Raw genomic sequence first — 20,755 nt, 5'->3', positions numbered from 1 at the left:
TCTGTCTGTCTATCTGTCTGTCTGTCTGTCTGTCTGTCTGTCTGTCTGTCTGTCTGTCTTTCTGTCTGTCTGTCTGTCTGTCTGTCTGTCTGTCTGTCTGTCTGCCAGACTGTCTGTCTGCTAGTTTGTCTGCCAGTCTGTCTGTCTGTCTGTCTGTCTGTCTGTCTGTCTGTCTGTCTGTCTGTCTGTCTGTCTGTCTGTCTGTCTGTCTGTCTGTCTGTCTGTCTGTCTGTCTGTCTGTCTGTCTGTATGCATGTCTGTCTGCATGTCTGCATGTCTGTCAATCGGTTTGTTCGTTAACGCAAACCTGACCGTAGGCATTTTCCTACTCGAGTTGACGTACACAATTTAACGTCCATGCATTTTTCGTTATAATTTGAAGTTGTGCATAGTCAATTTGTTTTATCAAAAATAAACAGATACAAAAGTAATGCCTATTTTTGATTGGGCGTTCTATAGCAACATGCTTTTTATTGTGCATTATTTGCAGAATATTTTCTTTGAAAACATATGGTTGTACAGATACTGTATTTTGCGTGTAATATTGTATAGAAGACCTCTAAAAACTGTAGTACAATTATGAACTAAAATGTGTTAACACGCGAGCTGTAAAAATGTCTATAGACACTAACAAAGCACAGTTACTTCGAAAAAACGTTTCATCTGACACTGAACATTCCATATATTAAGTGTTTGGTATTCATAATTGAAATAAGGTAATCAACAACAATTTGTTTTGTATACCCATGATTCTAGAATAAAAGTCGCCCCTAACCCGTGGAAAACATGATTTATATAGATTAATATATGTAAAACAACAATTGTAACAATCTTTTCCTCTGAAACCATAATGTATTATTTTGTAAGTAATATTGAATAATAGGCTATTACAAACTTTTCTTAAACCTAGCAGCTGTGGTCAAAACAAACCAAGTAAAGGGTTTACATTAATTTTGCAACAACCTATAAAATAAAAACTCATTTAAACATTTATTCTAAGCTAGAAACAAGTATTTTCGGCAAACGAATGCTACTTCGAGAATGTTCCCCGTGCTCTTTATAGCCATATAATGAAAACTCCCCAACAACTCTTGCGGCCATGTTTTCAACTCAGGTAACAATTAAAACATGCCTTGGGTAAAATGCATTATTCTTGGGCACATAACGTGATTTTCTAGAGTTTTCACAAGAGTTCACATTGTTCATGTATGGGAAATTTTCCTATCACAAGGCGGCCGTGCATTTTAAAAACTTAAAAACTAATATTTTGCCTTTTTTTCAACGCGTCCTATAGAACGTTTCGACGTTTAGGTATTACGAAGATTTGGGCAATACATGTGACCTTTAGGGTGTTTTTAACCCATTTATGCCTAGCGTCTAGAAAAAAGGCCTTGGCAAACAGCGTAGACTCAGATGAGACGCCGCATAATGCGGCGCCTCATCAGGGTCTGCGCTGTTTGCTTAAAGAAATTTCTGTAACACATATTTTAAATATAGAAATAAATATACTAGACACCCCTAATTTTGGAAATAAATTAATCCAGTTTAGAAGGATGGGAAGAGTCCACTAGGCATAAATGGGTTAATGTGATTGTTGACGACAGGAGATGCACGCCGCCTGGAGATCGACGGACCAATGTTCATCATAAAACCGAATATGCATTGGCTTTGATCGTATATAACCTACCTTTATATCCATTTCAGGGTCGTAAAGCATATCGTTGTTGGATCAAAATAAGACATGAATATAATACACTTCTCAATTCTAGGAACTAAATGTACGGTGCCGAACCATAATGAATAAAACGATAACGATAATTTCTTCTGATAATACAAATTCCTATATGTAGTGCTATTAACATAGCATTATCGTTTGACAATAAACCATGATAATCATGATCGTCGTGACATTCCTAATATAATTAAGTTCCAATGTAAGGTGTATGATTTGAGACAAAATATTAGATTTGCTTGTAACTACAATAATTCATATTAATGCTTTCTAAAAAAAATTGGAATGATAGAGGCGCCAATATAACTTTGAAAAAAGAACTTGTAAACAAATACCCACGCATGTTGAAAAATCGCATAGCATGCATAACCTAAAACATTCAATTTAGTGCATGCACGCGATAGCTATTTAAGCATTAGAGCGTAATTCGAAGCTTAAATCTCGTACGCCATAGCTATCGGATGTGCACGTATGTACCGTAACTATCATACGAAATAGATGTCGGATTTGCAGGTATTATCCATCTTACGTAATAACTATCGGTTGTGCATGTATTAAGCATCGCGTGCCCATCTAATAAAGACCACAAAAACGTGCTCAGCGCTTTGAAGGCAAAACGGTAAACATTTCGACAAGTTGAATTGGTCAATAACTGCGTGCGTATGCGCTAGCTGTTGCGTGCGTGCGTAAAACTATAGCGTGCGCATGTTTTAGCTATCGCGTATGCACGTCATTGCTTTCGCGTGTGCTTTCGCTTTCTCGTGTGATACCCATGTTATGCGCAAATAGAGCGCGCTAAATAAAATATTCCACCGTACTCATGGTATTGAGTTATACTATATAAACTCCAAGTAATCTTTCGTAAATGATAACACTAGAAATTTCTTTCGCACAGTATCTGGACTCGATATTGACTTAGCCACGGGCTTTCGTCCAACTCTATATTCAATAAAAATGTTAAAAATAGTATTGACTACACAAAAGGTAACTGCAACTGCCAAAAGGTCAAAAGTGCTTTTCCGCTTTGATTGGCAGACCTCGACTGCCACACAAACGAAGAAAAAGCTCGTTCGGTGACATTTGGAACAAATGCTAAGTCGCACATGATATTCAAAAGTTGCATTGTTGTTTTGACGACAGTAAGTGAAAACGTGTGGCCACTTGACTATTTATAGCGAAAACTTTATCAAGAAACGTGCTATCAATCACCTACAAACCGGTCAGCTATCACCCACGTCATCATTCCACTACTCATCTTGAGCAGACGCACAATCTTATCATTGATCGAAATCTATACGCGGTACTGTTTAAAGAACTCAGTTCGGAGCGTCCATTATTTCATCTTCAGAGAAGGAACTTACAACACTCGCCATGAACACAACCTTAGTAGTTTTTGCAGCAGCGATTGTCGCCGTCGTCCAGGTATTCATGAATTTGTAAACTGGTATTCTTTCAATAAGGAATAAACATTACGTTTATGACTTCTTTCGTAAATTCTTATCATACATCGAACGTTGATTTATTCCATCGGAGAGTTAACCATTGAATTATCGTGCGTTTATCTATGGTATTTTTAAGCAGTTTTCTCATCTCAATTGATGAAAACGAGTACGTGTATGGGAATTCCAAATTTGAATAACTAGGACCGCGTTTTCATCTCAAAGGGCGAAAATACGAGTACGTGTGTGTGAATTAGCTTGGGAATTTAAAAATGTAAATAACTAGGACAGTATTTTCAAATCATAGGATGATACATAATTATGAATAGTGAAGTAAGACTAAGAATTAAGTAGATGAATGACTCAATATCGCGGTTTACCCCTCTTTCACCATAATTCTTTGACTAGGTCACATTATATTGTCGTCAAGCCTTGTGTAAGGATGCTTTATGTGATAGGCCTTCAGTTCACTTAGCTAAAATAGAATTGATCGTCCTTTTTACATTTCTTAAAATAAGGTCGTTAGATGCACCTTGTTTCCATGTGATATAAACCATTTAATACAATAAAACTGTAAGTATAAAAATAACGTTATGAGCTGACCAAGAACAAGGAAACCTTTAACTTTTTTGTCGTTTTGGAAGACCATAAGGATTCATTTAGCGCATTTCGTGAAAAAAAAGAAAACCGTCAGTTTCTAAGCGTCAACTATTTGATTGAATGTTGCATCCTTATAGGCCACCGCTTGCAGGGTGGATAGCGACTGTGGTACTGGACAATGCTGCTACATAAGGCCCGAATTTGAAGTTGTCAGCAAGAAACGCCAGTCTTTACTTCCGGTTATCATGCCCACGGCTAGTGACCAAGGTATATAATAAAACAATATTTTCTAAGTGATATGCACCGTATCAAATAGAAATCTACACCTGCATGATAATTAACGCTTTCGATCATGTTTGATTTTTCAACATAATAATATGAAGTATTCAGATTTTTTACATTTATTACAAAAATAGTCACGAAACATATTTAACTAAAAAAATAAAACCAAAAAGCAAAACTAGTTTTAAGCACAATTGTGGTCTTCAGGTGTTTGCGAGGATTACCACACAGCCAACAGCGACTGCTACCCATTGGAGACGATGAACGGTCATTGCGGCTGCGCACTGGGCACGTCCTGTCAGTTCGTGCCCCTGCCGACCATGAGTATGCCCTCAGCCGTCCATGCTCAAGCCCGGAAAATCTTCATGCCAGGACCCGGGTCCTATAAATGCGTCGCTAAAAGTCCATGAATGAAGTCACATCTTTCATAATCGTTAATGACCCATAAATGTGATCAATGTGTAATTTACAGACAATAAAATACAACTATAATTACTGTGTTTAATCATAGTTTGTTTTTTAAATAGTCAATACACGTTTTCTAACCCAACTTACACAAAAAAGTTGTAATACCATGTCAACAAGATCATTAATAAAAGTTTCACTCGGTTAAACACGAACTGTGGTGAATTAGAAGATAGCGGGCACAAACAATTACTTTTGCTTTTTCAACTACTGCTGCGTCTGCTGCTGCTACTGCTTCTACTGCTACTACTGCTACTACTGCGGCGACCGCTGCTGCTACTACTACTACTACTACTACTACTACTGCTACTACTAATGCTGCTACTGCTGCTACTGCTGCTGCTGCTGCTGCTGCTGCTGCTACTGCTACTGCTACTGCTACTGCTACTGCTACTGCTACTACTACTACTACTACTACTACTACTACTACTACTACTACTACTACTACTACTACTACTACTACTACTACTACTACTACTACTACTACTACTACTAAAGATTCGCTCTGAGTTTGTTTTAAATTTGTACTGCACCATCAGGACATATATGTTTTGAAACGGTAAAATTGTCTTTAAATTCAGGGGTTTTCTTTAAACAGTTTTATACTTTTTGGACAAAAACTGCCATTTTCATTGCTAATCGTATGGATGCAACATCATATTGGTTTTCATCAGATGTAAATATGATTTCATCTTCAAGTTTGGTTGGCGCTATTGTTGGTTTCTTAACGAGAATATGAGGAAACACTGAAGCCGTCAATCTTCCTTTTCGTGCCATAACCCATAGCTAATTATCCTGACATCTGATTATCATTTTCAGTTCTTCAACCACAGATAAGTCACATACTTCCATTATACTGATTTGTTTCCAGTTGTCAAATGTTTTTCCATATTTTTTAAATGTTTATCAATTCATCACTTTTATAATTAATTACATAAGATGTCACAACATCTTCTTCATAGGAAACATTTACGTCACTTTCAGTAGGTGTTGGGTCATCACAGACAGGCAACACGTAAGACACAGCTGGATTGATAACAACCACTACGCAACATTTTTCTAAACGTCATGCGTTTATCTGAACATGGTAGCTGTGAAATGTGGTTCTGAATGTTATTATTTTTATCTTAATGTAGTTTAATGCGTTAACGTTTTATGTGCTCAACTTTCGTTGGACTGTCAAGAGATAACTGACCTTATGAATGATCCGGCCAGTGGAACTCCTGACCAAAGTGCGGGCTCTAGAAATATTTGGAATTTAAGGTTCGGTTTCGTTAATATTTTAATGAATTAAATTATACATAATTTCAATCGCAAAATGAACCTTTTTATATGAAGAAAAAAGCTGACGAAAAAACAAGCACACAATAGGTCGACAAAACTATAAATACTTTATTTTATACCCTATAATATATCATATTTATTTATGTTAGTGGAAACAAACAACTGATTTGTGTGGCCTCATGCTAACTTATTATCACGCTTATGATACCATATTTTATCATACATTCCATAGTAGATTAGGTATTGAAATATGTTCATGTGCGAAATGTTGTTTAAGCGTGTATAGGCTCATGTTATATATTTAACTAACAAAAACCGTTGCTATACTTAAACAAACATTTTTGATAGTTAACCTATTTTTTTTAAATTAGTTTGTAATGATGTTTATACTGTATTGGAAAAAAATCCGCCAATGCAGTTTTACGATTGTTAGGTTTAATTGTATTTTTCGGTGTTATCGCCAACGGGCGGAGCCGTACCGTACACTCAGTAGACTGCGAAAATAATAAAACTCAATTGACTATACATCATTCAAACAAATTAAGTATTGAAAGCGGTTGGTGGATACGGACACAGGTCGTTTGCCTCCATGAACGGACCAAGTGGTCTTTCTTAAATTTATCATTGGGTTTAGTATTATGTTTACTGTTATACTTGGTAAAATATATATATTGGTACATAGATTTCAGTTGAATTGTATTACATTTCACTTAATAAATATGCAAACACATTTATTTAGATAAATTTTAGAATTCCTCTTTCAATTTTATACCCCTGTTTGCAACGTCAAAAACGTTCTTTAAATTCTTACGTTTACTTGTTTACAAAAATATAAAAACGCCTTAGCGATATAGGTTCATAATTCATAATTCGTCTCGGTTTCATCAACCAAAAAATTATTTGTGTTAGAATGGTACTGTTGGGGCTATCATTAAGGTTAATTAGAACAGTATTTTTTATCTCAATGTATTGACTCTCAGTAACCTTCCCCATGGATGAAAATCATGTCACCAATCCTTGAAATATCTCATCAAAAGGCATCCAAATGTTGCATTGCAATTTATGTCTTAAAACAATCGCACACACGCTAATGGTTGTTCGCTATTAAAGTGTAATCATGATCGGCTTCTCCCAATCAAAGTGTAATAAAGTAATATTATATTACATCATTTAAACGGAGAGTTAAAATAGTGCTTAAAATTAATGTTAATCGAACGTCACAAACAATACGGTTTATAATTGTGAAGACAGTATTAACGATAAATGACGCGCAAGGAATTCATGTAGTTTTGTTGAAGTCTAGGTGGAGCAAACAAGAGTATAAAAGCTGATACGGAAATTGAAGTGTTCAATATATGGAAATACAACATGCCGTCAGGCTAGTAAGTATATACGATCAGTATAGTTAATTCGTTGGAATGTTTTAACTTTTAAGGGAAGCTACATTACATGCGTAACACTAATCACATTGAATTATTGTTAATTTCACAACGAATTTCACATTCTATTAATTTGATGAAGAATATGAACATATATACTTTATAGATGTAGGGTAAATTTGTTCTGTCATCTACTAAAATGTGATGTCATCATATAACTGTTTTTCTTTATCTTATTTACGTTCTCTTGTAGGTACTCTGCGTCATGGATTTTGATATTTTTTAATCATTTAAACAGTTCATTTTGTTTTTAACTCTAATTGTAGTCACTCACATTTAATCGGATAGACACATGCGCTTAAGGTCGTGTCTTTCCTTTGCCGCTGTATATGTATTGTGCATACATTGTGTTCTTATGGTGAAGTACGAATGCACGTTTACATGTGCCACTTATTTAAAACTTAATACCTATGGGTATTTTCTAGTAATTTCTCATATTCGGTACTTCCTTTCTTCAATATAAGTCTCAATATTAACTATCATTATCCGTATCGAAATTAAAATGTTATTAATGTGACAGTCTTGATCGTACTCCTTATATTGAAGTTTCGGCATTGCTTCCCTTTTGCAATTACAGAAAATATATTTGATTAATTGTTTACGTCTTTGAAAGCCACAACGTATCTTGTGTTCATACTTTGTTTAAGAATGTATAATTACGTTTTAAATGAAGACGACATAAACGGCATTATCTTAAATGGCAACACAGTTGTAAAACTAAGACAAACAAGAAATGTCGTTAGTATTGAAACATAGCCTGTCACTTTTTGACATTGAAATTAGATGTAAATTTGCCTCGCACATTTAAACAATGGAAATTGTACAGTAAAACATAATATATTATTATTATTAACCTGCGCAGTTCATCATAAACGAAATTAAAAGAACATACTTTATGATGCAGTCTTATATGTAACTGTAAGTAAATAATAATATATATTTGATATATATTTTTCATAGAGACATTATAGATCAGATAAGTTGCATTCAGTAGTGTGACTTTTCTTATCATGTACGTTAAAGATAAATGTTATGCAAATATCTCACACAGTTTATTTGAATACCTTAATACAATTAGGTTGATTAACTTTACCTATTTCGTATCATAAAAAACTTCAAATGCCTCACTTAAATGAAGTAAAATTCATTTGTTGATCAAATAAATTAAATTTATTTTTACAAAAAGTAATAATGAATGAACATATTGTATTTTGTTTCACATAGAACGGTTATCATCATCACACCCAATTAATTAGAATGATATGATTGTTTTGTTTACACTTTTGAACACAAACCTCAATCACAATATTAACATGATTGTTTATGCTAATTATGACATAAATAATAAAATATTATGCATAACACTGATTCATTTTCTTTATACTTAATTTCGTTTTTGAACTTAAAATTATGGAAACGCGGGATGTGTTCAAAAATGAGTAAATAAAAAACTAATAGAGATTTGAATATACAATTTCAGAGACTTCTTTAACATTAATTAAAAAAGGGCAAATCCTAAATTGACTTTTTCCTTGGAACTGATAGCTCCTTGCCATGGCACATATGTGTTGTGCAAAGACGTTACAATATAGGGATAATACACGTTTTCGAGGGCATGATCATCTGCGGGCGTTCGAAAAACTCGTTCCAGCCCGAGTGCGAAGGCCGCAGATGATCATGTCCGAGAAAATGTATATTTTCGATATAATTGCATAAACAAATCACACCTAGAAAAATAAATTAAAATAACATTGGAAACAATTTGTCTTGTTATTTCGACATCCACAAAATAATTCGATTATTTCATATGACGTCATACAGTTCAATGTTGTGTTTTACATATGCCTCACTCGTTCATCATTAGAAATGACGAGGCAGTTTTGGATTTAAAATGTGTTTAAAAAGTGAATTAATGCGAATTTTAAATGCAGCCGCGCAAAGTAAGAAATGATGAATTATTTTGGAATTTACTGGTCGTGACGGATAAATATATCGTCAGAACAAGTCATTGTTTTCATAGATGTTTCTTTCGTGCTGGTCTTTCTTATTTCGTTCCAACTAATTTTTTTTAGAAATTAATACTGCCAAAATATTGTCACTGAAGTATTTCAAGCAAACAGCAGGAACATTGTAGGTACATAAACACTTACATTTACAGCATAGTCTCTTTTAAGTGTTGAGTAAATAACCTTAACTTTGACGTTGACAATAAAATAAACGCTCTTGTCAAGAGAGTGCAGATGGTATAATTTGAAAAGTGGATTGAAATATTCAATACCTTTATTCCTGCATGCATGAAGAAACTGGTGCTTATTCAGTTCCACATTAATGCTTAGAAAGTCGTCGAAGGCTGGAGTTATTAACAAAGTTCATAATAACTTTGTTTAATTTACTAAGAAGAACTCAAAGAAGACTAGGGGAAGTAACTGCGCGTGGACCAGTTCATGGAAATGAAAAACACGTAACAGGGCTTGAACGGCACGTGAATCGCCTTGTTATTACACGATTTCTCCCGTTCAAGCCCTCCTTTAGCCAAGTTTCTGCACCCTCCAGAGGGCATTATAGATAGAGTTTATGCAATAATGTAGAAAAAGGATATGAAATGTTATTATGACAGAAGTGCACTGAAGATGGATCAATGGCAGAAGTATGATCGGGGATTAATAAGCCTGATCTATTTAAGTGTACGTAAGATTTAATATAGTAAGAAATAGTACGTTTATGGTGTATGATGTTAAGAAAATTTATACTAAGTTTTTATTTGTATTTTAGATATATTATTCAACGGCGTGTACACTCTTCACTGTCACAGTGACGATTAATTAAATCAGCTTATAAATGGCACAAATCTATGTTATTAGACCTATAATAACCAGTATCTGCATACAATCAAGCCTCGAATTGTGAAAAGTGGGCTTAATGCATATGTTTATAGTGTAGTCCCAGATTTACATGTACAGTCCGCACAGACTAACCAATTGCGACCCGTTGAGATTTTATGGAATTTTTCTTTTAAAGGAAGACAAACGAAGATCCAGTTTATACGGAAAGTGTCGTCCCTGATTCACCATGTGGAGTTCATGTGCTTATCTGGGAAAACATTCTATGAACATGCATTTAGCCTCGTTTGCAATGAGCGGGGTTCAATTATGTGATGTGATGTTAAGCACCTTCCGTTTAACAACTCTGTTGACTATTTTCATTAGTGATATATGCAGATAGTATGTTTGCAGTAGTAGCCTTTAATATTTGCCACATAATCTTATTTGTTTGTCACATAATTATGTATTGTTCGTGGATAACACACAGTAACAAACAAAGTTTATTTCTGTTTTCATCGAGATTTATTTCTGTTGAATAATTTCTAACACAACACGTCTAATGTTCATGAAGTACAATTTTACAGCGCGGCGGCCAATTGGCCGCCACGTCAAGAAAGCGTGACTGCTCTACTCGATTGTCAAACTAGGACCCTCCAATTCTTTCTTACAACAAAACACAGCATTTTATTCCAAGGTACATGAACATAAAATTTAGAAAGTTTCCTATCTCACTCTTGGTTGGTTAACTGTTCTCTTACCCCGATTTTCTAAACCCACCCCTTCGAATAATCCTTGTTGATTGGAAGGATCGCTTATACACCTACCACATGTCACAGCAGAAGAGTGCAATATACAATTATCACTTTGGGAACAGGAGACCTCATTTCATTTGCATACTTGATCATTCAAACAGATGCTCTATATGGACAAACCACATTAGTAGTGTGAAACCTAACACTCCTATAATCGATTACGTAAACCCCGATACCCATAAGATACACACTCAATCCGAACTTACATTTGTTATGTACATTGGGAAATTGGATATTTCAATTATTTAAATTTCATTATATACCATATCTGAATTGGGGCTTGTTATGTACGAGCCGAATGTTCCCGATAATTGAACTACATTGGAGAAATGAAACCATACTTCCATAAACAATTTTCTAACTTCATTACATGTCCCTTCCGTACTGACATCGGTTATGTTAATTCCTAAATACCCGCAACATACAGCAACGTTAAATACTCAAACATATTATTAAAATATTACCCTATTATTAAATCTATCTGTACTTAAATTTATATACCGTTATGTTACACAACCCTCCCTCTTATTTTGATTTTTTTGTATTTTATGATGCAAAAAAATCTTTGAAATTTAATTATCGAATTACAAAGTACTTAAAAACATCATTCATTTAAACACATCTATGATGGGAAATATGCGGATAACAATAATATTTTTCTTTACAAGCGTCTCGGCTGAAATAGATATATAAGTTATTGTTATACAATGTCAATGTCAATCGGGATGTATTGGAGCACATCATCTGTTGATCGTTGGTCTTCAGTACATCTGTTGTCGTCCACGTAGTATTGAAGTTGCGGCTCGCGGCGAATGAAGTCACTTGAAGTCGGACTGGTTACTACCGTCGCCAAGATTAAGATCGATCGGGTCTATCCTTGTTGCTGTGATGATTAATATAAGCCGATCGTTAGGTCGTCCTTGGCGATACGCGTGCGTTTGGTGTTCCTGATCTTATTTCTGCTGTTCATATTGCGTCAACTATTTTCGTTTCCGTTGTTGTTGTATTTTCGTTGTTGGTTCCAGCGGTTTCTTCTTTTCCCTCGGGACATTAAGATCTTCTATTGGCCATAATGCTCACAAGGTATTAACTATAGCAGTGTTCCCTTTGATGTCTTAAGCCTCGGAAGAACCATTCCGAATACGTTATTTACGCATGTCAAACAGTTGAACGGCTGCATCTAACTCTATAGTGTTTAACGTCACGAGTATTTTGTCCAGTGTTGCGTCACTTGTTGTCCTTCGAAAACTTCTTGCGGTTGTCTCCTTTTAGCGATAGAACCATGTATTCACTTTGAGAGTAAACGCCGTGTTTTCCCATGCTAACCACGTTGATTGTTCTTCAATTCGTTGTGAAAGGCGTTGTTTCGCGATGTCTTCTTCTTTTGCGTTGTCTCCAAATCTCGATATTTTATTTGCGTTGTGGTGATACAAGTATCAGTTGTTCAAAATCACGGCAAACATGTATAAATATCCCCTTAAGTTCCTCTTAAATACCGTCATGACAACTTACTATGAAGTCTAAGTAAATACAACCTTTATTACCCGATTACTATCGAATCACTCCCGTAAAAATTAAACAACCTCTCGGTAGTTTACGTATGTGCTATCAGTAAATTTGTGACAGGTATGTGCTACTTTATTTACCTAGGGTATTGAACTTTAAACAGACATATCGCGTTCGTATCTAAACATCACAAATCTTTATACCATAATAGTTTAGGTATTTTTCTATCGACATATACCCTGCTCGCTCTTAAATACGCGCGTTGGTCTAGACAATTGTGTACATTTTTATGAAAAGGGCGGACTTTTTATATATGCATTCATAATACCAGAACATTTATCGGTATACTTCAAAATTCAGGTCTTTTTTTCCTAATAAAACAATTCAAATAATTCTTATGCAACATCGCATCTTCTGCCCATAGCGTAATTTGCTTCGATGGCACAGGGATAAATTCTCTAACTCATGAGGACGCTAAGGTTATCACAACCTAGGGTTCGGTATGCCCGAACGCTGATCAGTCAGCCGTGCTCATAAAATATAATCGTAACCCTAAAACAATTATATTAGAAATTTAATGCGTACATATCGTTATATTTTAACTGCGCTATATGCGTCAGATCGCATTAAATTCTTACTTAAAATTACTGAAGACCTTCAATATTACCGATATCCTACATATATTTGCAATCAACACAATGACGTATATACATATTTTACATAATTTTTTTTTAAGTGTCTGCCCTATTCATATTTGCTCTCAACATTGTTTCTCTTATAAATGTGTTTACCCTCCTAATTTCTTTATTTTATTAATGCATAAAACCACATACAATTAGTCATGTATACTGATTTTTTATGTACGTCTCTAAATTCCCATTTATTTGCAGGTTTCTATTTCATATCTTATATAAAATGATGTCAAAATCGGATACTCTCTAATTTTTATTCCTACCTTCTAAGTTCCATTTATATAATATCAAAATATTAAATGCCTCCAAAATCTTAAATTATATATACGCCTCTAATACCCGTATTCATAAAATGTATAAAAATTATATTACATTCTTCTAATATTCTCATTTTATCGTACGGTCTATTTTAACGACAATTTACAAAAATACCATCAATTTAAAATGTATTTTTTTATGCAAAAACATAAATTCGTATACAATATATATTCTAACCATAGAAAAATTATATAAAATTATTTAAATATTCTCAATTACTTGTTCGCTTCTAATTTCATTACTTCTATAACTCAGAAAATTCTGTAAATTTCAAATACTTTCTTATTCATTTATTTTATTCTTAATTTTCCGATATTTTAGAAAAACTACTGATCAATGAAAAACTGTATTGATTTTGATACTTGCATAATTTCTCCGTACATGATTACTTATTTCTTTAACACCTAACTACGTAAAATTCTTTAAAACAATTCTTAAAAATGTCGTTGTCATGACGCCTTTTTACTTTTTATTTCTTACTCGATAAAATTTGGAATAAACCCCTGTTTGCCATAATTTATGAAAACACTGACCGTTTTTTCCATCTGCGTTTTTTTTTTCTCCGTTGGCCCGTGAAAGAAGTGGCACTTCAGGTTGATCCTGATCACGGCACCATAAAATGTACTGTGTCACGTAATTATGTATCGTTCGTGGATAACACACAGTAACTAACAAAGTTCATTTCTGTTTTCATCGAGATTTATTTCTGTTGAATAATTTCTAACACAACGCTTCTAATGTTCATGAAGTACAATTTTACAGCGCGGCGGCCAATTGGCCGCCACGTCAAGAAAGCGTGACTGCTCTACTCGATTGTCAAACTAGGACCCTCCAATTCTTTCTTACAACAAAACACAGCATTTTATTCCAAGGTACATGAACATAAAATTTAGATATTTCCTATCTCACTCTTGGTTGGTTAACTGTTCTCTTACCCCGATTTTCTAAACCCACCCCTTCGAATAACCCTTGTTGATTGGAAGGATCGCTTATACACCTACCACATGTCACAGCAGAAGAGTGCAATATACAATTATCACTTTGGGAACAGGAGACCTCATTTCATTTGCATACTTGATCATACAAACAGATGCTCTCTATGGACAAACCACATTAGTAGTGTGAAACCTAACACTCCTATAATCGATTACGTAAACCCCGATACCCATAAGATACACACTCAATCCGAACTAACATTTGTTATGGTCATTGGGAAATTGGATATTTCAATTATTTAAATTTCATTATATACCATATCTGAATTGGGGCTTGTTATGTACGAGCCGAATGTTCCCGATAATTGAACTACATTGGAGAAATGAAACCATACTTCCATAATCAATTTTTCAAACTTTATTACATGTCCCTTCCGTACTGACATCGGTTATGTTAATTCCTAAATACCCGCAACATACAGCAACGTTAAATACTCAAACATATTATTAAAATATTTCCCTATTATTAAATCTATCTGTACTTAAATTTATATACCGTTATGTTACAAGTTGATAGCCGCAATATTCATTAAACCTACGCATAAAGATCCAGTCATTAATTATGAATCTTCTTCTTTTAACATGATAGTTTGCGTTTCATTTTATCTCCGTAATATATTGAATAATTGCAGGTTTGTCGATGATTTATTCTGTTTTTATTAAGGAGTAAATGCTGTTTATAAAATACAACGAGCGGCTATTCGAGATTCAAAGTAGCCAACACCACATGTTTTGTGGAAACCCAATAATTAGACACTACGTAAGTTTAAATTATAGGCACTAAACATAATAATGAGTAGTTATAAATACCGCTTCAAATAAAATAGTAATATACTGTTCAGTTGAAGATGTTGTTTATGGTTAATTTAATGACATGCCAGTTCCGCTGTTATATTTTAAAGTTTAATAAAAGGTTCTGCTATTAATTGTTAAACATAAAACAAAAGATAAAACAACAAAGTTACTGTTTCTTCGCTTAAACTTATTGTAACGTTCCATATAAAATAGTTCCGTATCAATTAACAAGAAGCATATCCCTTCTTGACGGGCATAAAGGAGGGTTCAATGCATGTTTAAATGGTGTTTAATTTAGCGTAATAGACGTACTTTTTGTCATGTGTTATCCCTTTATTGGGTTAAAACTATCAATCAGTGTTTACATGTTCTACTTTTCGTGGTGATTTACAACAAAATTTGGATCTTTTAGTAATCAAATAATCATGCATTTTTCTAACCATGGTTGAATTAAATCACATTTTATTTGTATTATTTACTTGTATTATTCAATTATAAAACTATTTTGCTGCCATAGTCCCTATCGGTGAATTCTCACACGTCTGTCAAGACTTGATCAACTTATTCGTTGTTATCAATCTATATGCAAACAAACCTCTCACTTATCGAATGTTTGCACTTCTAGGCAGACATGAAACAGCTACAAGCAAAATGATAAGATAGGTAAAACCTCCGGAAACCCGATATGCTGTGAGAAGTTGGATGTGCTAGGAGAAGTTGCAGATATATTTCGATGAATTTCGGTAGGGTAAGTTAATCCAGTTCTTTCATTGTTTAAAGGCATTTTTCAATTAAAGTATATTTTTGTGTATGCAAAGGAATTATTACCATGTTTGTTAGAAAAATCCTGGTAATTAATATTCAGGATTTATTGAAATTTGGCTATTTAAAGTCGACGATGCAGGGATTTGTATCATATTTAGCACTTTATTTACAAATTTCTTTAAATGTATGCCAGTGAAAAAGGGTTTGCACCGACAATTATATTAACCAATGTCCCCGAGTAAAATATCCGTCACGGTTTAAAAAAAATCGTATTGTTGGAAAAATTCGTCTTTACATTCAACATGTTGATGAAAAAATGATAAGATATGGTGCTGTACGAAGATGTCGAGATATGACGTGAGTGCTGTTTATTTTTAAATTTTAAAGCTCACTATTACAGCTGATTTATGCCCACTGTGATGCATTGTAGATCATTTTCATTGAAATTTGAGGTTTTATAATTATATCCGTTTTGAAGCTAAGTTCATTTCCAGCTTACTTGTATCTATTTTTATTGTTTGAAAATAATTGTAAATGTAAAGCAATTGATTCATACAGGTAAAAATATACGCCCGTAAATATCTTTACATTTACAATCATTTCCAAACAATAAAAAAAGATACAAATAAGCCATACTTCAATAAATCCTGAAAATTAATAACCAGGATTTTTCTAACATATATCGTAATACCTCCTTTGCATACACAAAAATATTTTTTTATTCAAAAATGCCTTTAAACAATTATATAACTGGATTTACTTACCCTACCGAAATTCATCGAAGTATATCTGCAACTTCTCCTAGCACATTCAATTTCTAACAGCATATCGGGTTTCCGGGGGTGGGCAATGTTTTTTATCATTTACATACAAGCAATACAGTTATATAATCTTTGGTGCAGTGGTCTGACATTCTAATTTCCTGACAATTCAGTGGATCAGGCTGCGTCTGAAAATTAACTTGATAATAAACATGTACGCAAATTCAGAGGTGTAAATACAGTCTTGTGAAAAACACAACACTGACAGAGTAATTCAGTTATTAATGCGTGCGGTTTTACAGCTGTATTCATGTATAATATTGACCAACTTTAGGGTTTTTGCGATAACGTTTATTTCTGTTTCGTAGGATTAACTCTTGTTTCGACACCAAACGAACGGTTATTTGAAATTCAAAGGAACAGTCTCTTCGCCGAAAATCCAATCACTATCTTATGTGAGTATATTTATACGCGATACGTAACAAAAATAGGTATTGTTACACACAAGTAATATTGATTATACATACTGTTTTAACAAAAAGTTAATTGAATATGTTATTAATTGATGGTCTATAAGTTTAGTTGTGATGTTGTTAAATATAATAAATGGCAATAATATCATGGAACAAAAACAACACCAACAACAACAACATTTTAACAATTATTTCAATGTGTCGACGATTTAATCACACGCTTATAGTTTATGATATACTTGTTTCCTCCAAGTAGCTGCCACACGTTTGAAATAAAACAACAATGTCCATAAAGCAACATCATAAGGTTTGCAAGATTATAACGATTATATGTTTTTTCTTGTGTTATTTTTTGCAGAAACTTTGTATCCTGAGACTACGGCTTTCCTTAAAATGTCGAATATTTCGGAGATGACTGCGAACGGAACTATTGAATTGGATTTGGATACTTTAAACCAACTCGCGACTAAAGAAAATCTTCCAAAACTGGTGTTTCTTGTCACTGTAATGCTCATAGGGCTTGTTGGGAATATATGCGTAGTGTTGGTCTACAAACTAAAGTTCAAACGATCAAGCGCGAGGGTGTACATCATTTCACTCGCATTGACAGATATGTCTGTGTGTAGTGTCGGCATTCTTTACCACTTTTATGACTTAACCAATTCAATTACTTACGAAAATGTTCTCACATGTAAAATTCTTAGCTTTATTATCAGTCTTTGCTCTTTAAGCTCGATTTTTATATTACTTGTGGTTGGGTTGGACCGTTATTTAAAAGTGTGTCGGCCCCTTAAAAAGCAAATTGTCGATTTTGGTGACAGAAAAGCATGCATAATTGCAACGCTTCTGGCAGGCCTTTTTTCTGTTCCATATCTAGCAATCTATGGCCACCGCACTGTTCCATTGTCCTATGGCGGGTTTAATATTAGCGGAAGTGAATGTTCTATTGACGACGTATACATTGAAGCCAGTGATTCTTATTTAGGAGTAGCTTTTCTTGGATTCAATTTGATTTTATTTGTGAGCGCTATACTGTATCTTATCATTATTTATGGGCTCATTTGTCACACAATTCGTCGCAATTACAATTTTAACGCTTTTCATAGTAAGTCGACTACAAAAAGCTGTTGTTTTAAGAGTGGACGAGAGGACACTACAAACACTGATACAGCAGACGCAGACCTTAGTGTTGAACACGGAACAAATCAGGAAGAGCTTACACCCGAATCAGTTAAAACAATATCTGAATGTGTGACAGCTAATCAGACTGTTTCTGAAATTGCATGTCCAAATCAAATAACACAAATACATGATGAAACTGGGAAGAAAATTGTACGAAGGACTTTATCAAATACAATGATTCGCCACACAGGTAAAGGGACACATGTCAAAGAGCGGAATTCGTTCAAAATAACAATGATGATGTTGACAATCACTGTCGTTTTCATCGTGACGTATCTTCCATTTATATCAGTCTCCATTTTAGATGGAATGGACGCAGATTTCTGGAAAGGTTTGTCAAAGACACAGATACGTCTGTTCGAATGGCTGTTAAGGATTTATGTTCTTAATAATGCTATCAATCCATTTATTTACTGTTTTTGGGATGCCAAGTTTCGTCAGGAAATCGGCAACGTTTTTCATGCATTGTGCCAGTGTAATTCTAAAACTTAAAACATTCAACTGTTGATAACGACTGAATAATGACGTAATGGAAGTCAATGACATCGTTATCGCGAGGTTTATAATTTGGTCATTTAAACATTTATGATAATATCCCAAGAAAATGCATCCCCGTATGATTTTTCAAATGTTTATACCTATGCTTTATTGACCAATTTGAAAGTTGTTTTCCCTAAAATGCTTCTATTGTATCCATAGCATCGTTCAATTCGGACGATTGTATATATAACTTTGCTTTTTTTGTGTTAATATTATGGTCTTCTGTGTTGTTTTTCACTTAATTGATGCAACGGATACAGAACATAAAGGATGCGTTTTTATTGCTTACGTAACTGGATATTACAATTGTTATTGAAAGCATATTTATATTATGTTATAGCCTTGCTTTTATTTTCTTTATGGAATACACATGGAAACACAGTCTTGCAATATTTATAAAAAAACAGGACAAAGTAAATATGAAAAACAGTTTAAGGCTCAGTGTACTTAAGGCACATATTATATTTTTCGCTATTGTTGGTATGAGAAAAGATGTAAAATTAGTGACGATTTAATACATTATTAAAGGTTAACAGCATGGAATTGCATTTCAAAGGTACTTTGATGCATGGGTTATGTCGAACGAACAACATGAACAGAGATTTCCTTATTTAGCATGTATTGCGACCCGCTTGTTTAAAGTATATGCCAATCACTTTGTTTTGTCGTGTTTCTTTCCTCATTTCTAACACCCTAATGAATATGAATGCAAGCATATCAGATGTTTGTGCTATTGGTTTTGTCTGTATAAATTCACATCAACGTATCTAGGCAAAATGCTACAGAGCTTAAACGGAAGAAGTCTGGATTGCGTATGAACGGGGTTTTCAGGGGCTTATACACGGGATGGACAGAATGTAAACACACCGTTTAGAGCTGTTTTTTTCCAAATATCTCAAGTTATTGAAATACATTTGCAAAAATCTTTAGTACATAAAAGGCCTTTATGCAGTTGGTGACGATATCTTAAGGTACATAAATAATTCATTGAATATGTCTGAAATCGGTCACGTTTGTGCAGCATGATCGTTTTTAGATTGCCATGAGCAGCATAAATCTCTGTCTTTTATGCACTAGTTTAATTTCTTAAGAAAATGGTTTTATAAAGTTATTAGAAAACAGCACCACTTACCGGTGTATTTAGATCCATTACGTTTAATTGGGAACCCCACACAGTCAGGTGATCCTGCACCATGAAAGTGTTGGAATCAGTTTTGGATGATTAACAGAGCAATATAATTGCAAAATTTCGGTGTTGTTTTTCTACCCATTCAAATTTGTTATAAATACTATTGTTAATGTCCATCGTTGGAATGCAGTGAAAATTTCTGAATAAGTGAATATTCACTTTCTCAATGTGTATAGCACAATCTTCATAAAATTGGACTAACTAGCATGCATTTATGGAAGTAGGTAATATTTGGTAAAATATACAAGAAGTTATAATATTGGCAGTTTCTGAGTTTGTTGCCATTAGTTGGTTTGATAGTATGGCAGCAAAAAGCTTATTGGATGATTATTAAGCCTGTTTTTGCAATAATCAAATTGCTTGACATCTTTAGTTTTCGTATAAATATTACTGACTGATACGCTAACTTAAAAAGGTGTTTTGCTGTGTTATTTTAATAAGTGTTCATGGTGATGTTAAATGATTTATATTGTATTTAGTAGGTTTGTTTTTCCACTCCACGGGTCTTAAAAGTACTTTATTTTTTAAGTTGGGCATTAAAATATGAATTCCACTGAATTATATATATATCGAATACCTCTAAAAACCATGTGTTCATAAAGGTAGTAATTGTCGTGTTTATTTGTTAATCTATTATTCGAAATAGATAGTTTCTGTATTGTCC

General features: G+C 33.9%; 2 protein-coding genes across 2 annotated transcripts; both read left to right on the top strand.

Annotated features, from left to right (window-relative positions):
• Nucleotides 1-2,979: 2,979 nt before the first annotated feature.
• LOC127858608 (uncharacterized) lies at nucleotides 2,980-4,545 on the top strand. The gene is made up of 3 exons (XM_052395811.1): nucleotides 2,980-3,154; nucleotides 3,909-4,038; nucleotides 4,261-4,545. Exons 1-3 carry the CDS (start codon nucleotides 3,104-3,106, stop codon nucleotides 4,461-4,463), a joined length of 384 nt encoding a protein of 127 aa, XP_052251771.1. The 5' UTR covers nucleotides 2,980-3,103; the 3' UTR covers nucleotides 4,464-4,545.
• A 2,306-nt stretch (nucleotides 4,546-6,851) lies between these two features.
• LOC127858605 (vasopressin V1b receptor-like) lies at nucleotides 6,852-19,136 on the top strand. Its single transcript, XM_052395807.1, has 3 exons — nucleotides 6,852-7,184; nucleotides 17,076-17,162; nucleotides 17,539-19,136. The coding sequence occupies exon 3, from the start codon at nucleotides 17,574-17,576 to the stop codon at nucleotides 18,852-18,854; it is 1,281 nt and encodes a 426-aa protein (XP_052251767.1). The 5' UTR covers nucleotides 6,852-7,184; nucleotides 17,076-17,162; nucleotides 17,539-17,573; the 3' UTR covers nucleotides 18,855-19,136.
• The last annotated feature ends 1,619 nt before the right edge of the window (nucleotides 19,137-20,755 follow it).

This window comes from Dreissena polymorpha, chromosome 14 (genome assembly GCF_020536995.1).
Source record: "Dreissena polymorpha isolate Duluth1 chromosome 14, UMN_Dpol_1.0, whole genome shotgun sequence".
NCBI lineage: Eukaryota > Metazoa > Mollusca > Bivalvia > Myida > Dreissenidae > Dreissena > Dreissena polymorpha.
The sequence above is the reverse complement of the archived record's forward strand: the minus strand, read 5'-3'. Positions and strand labels throughout refer to the sequence as shown.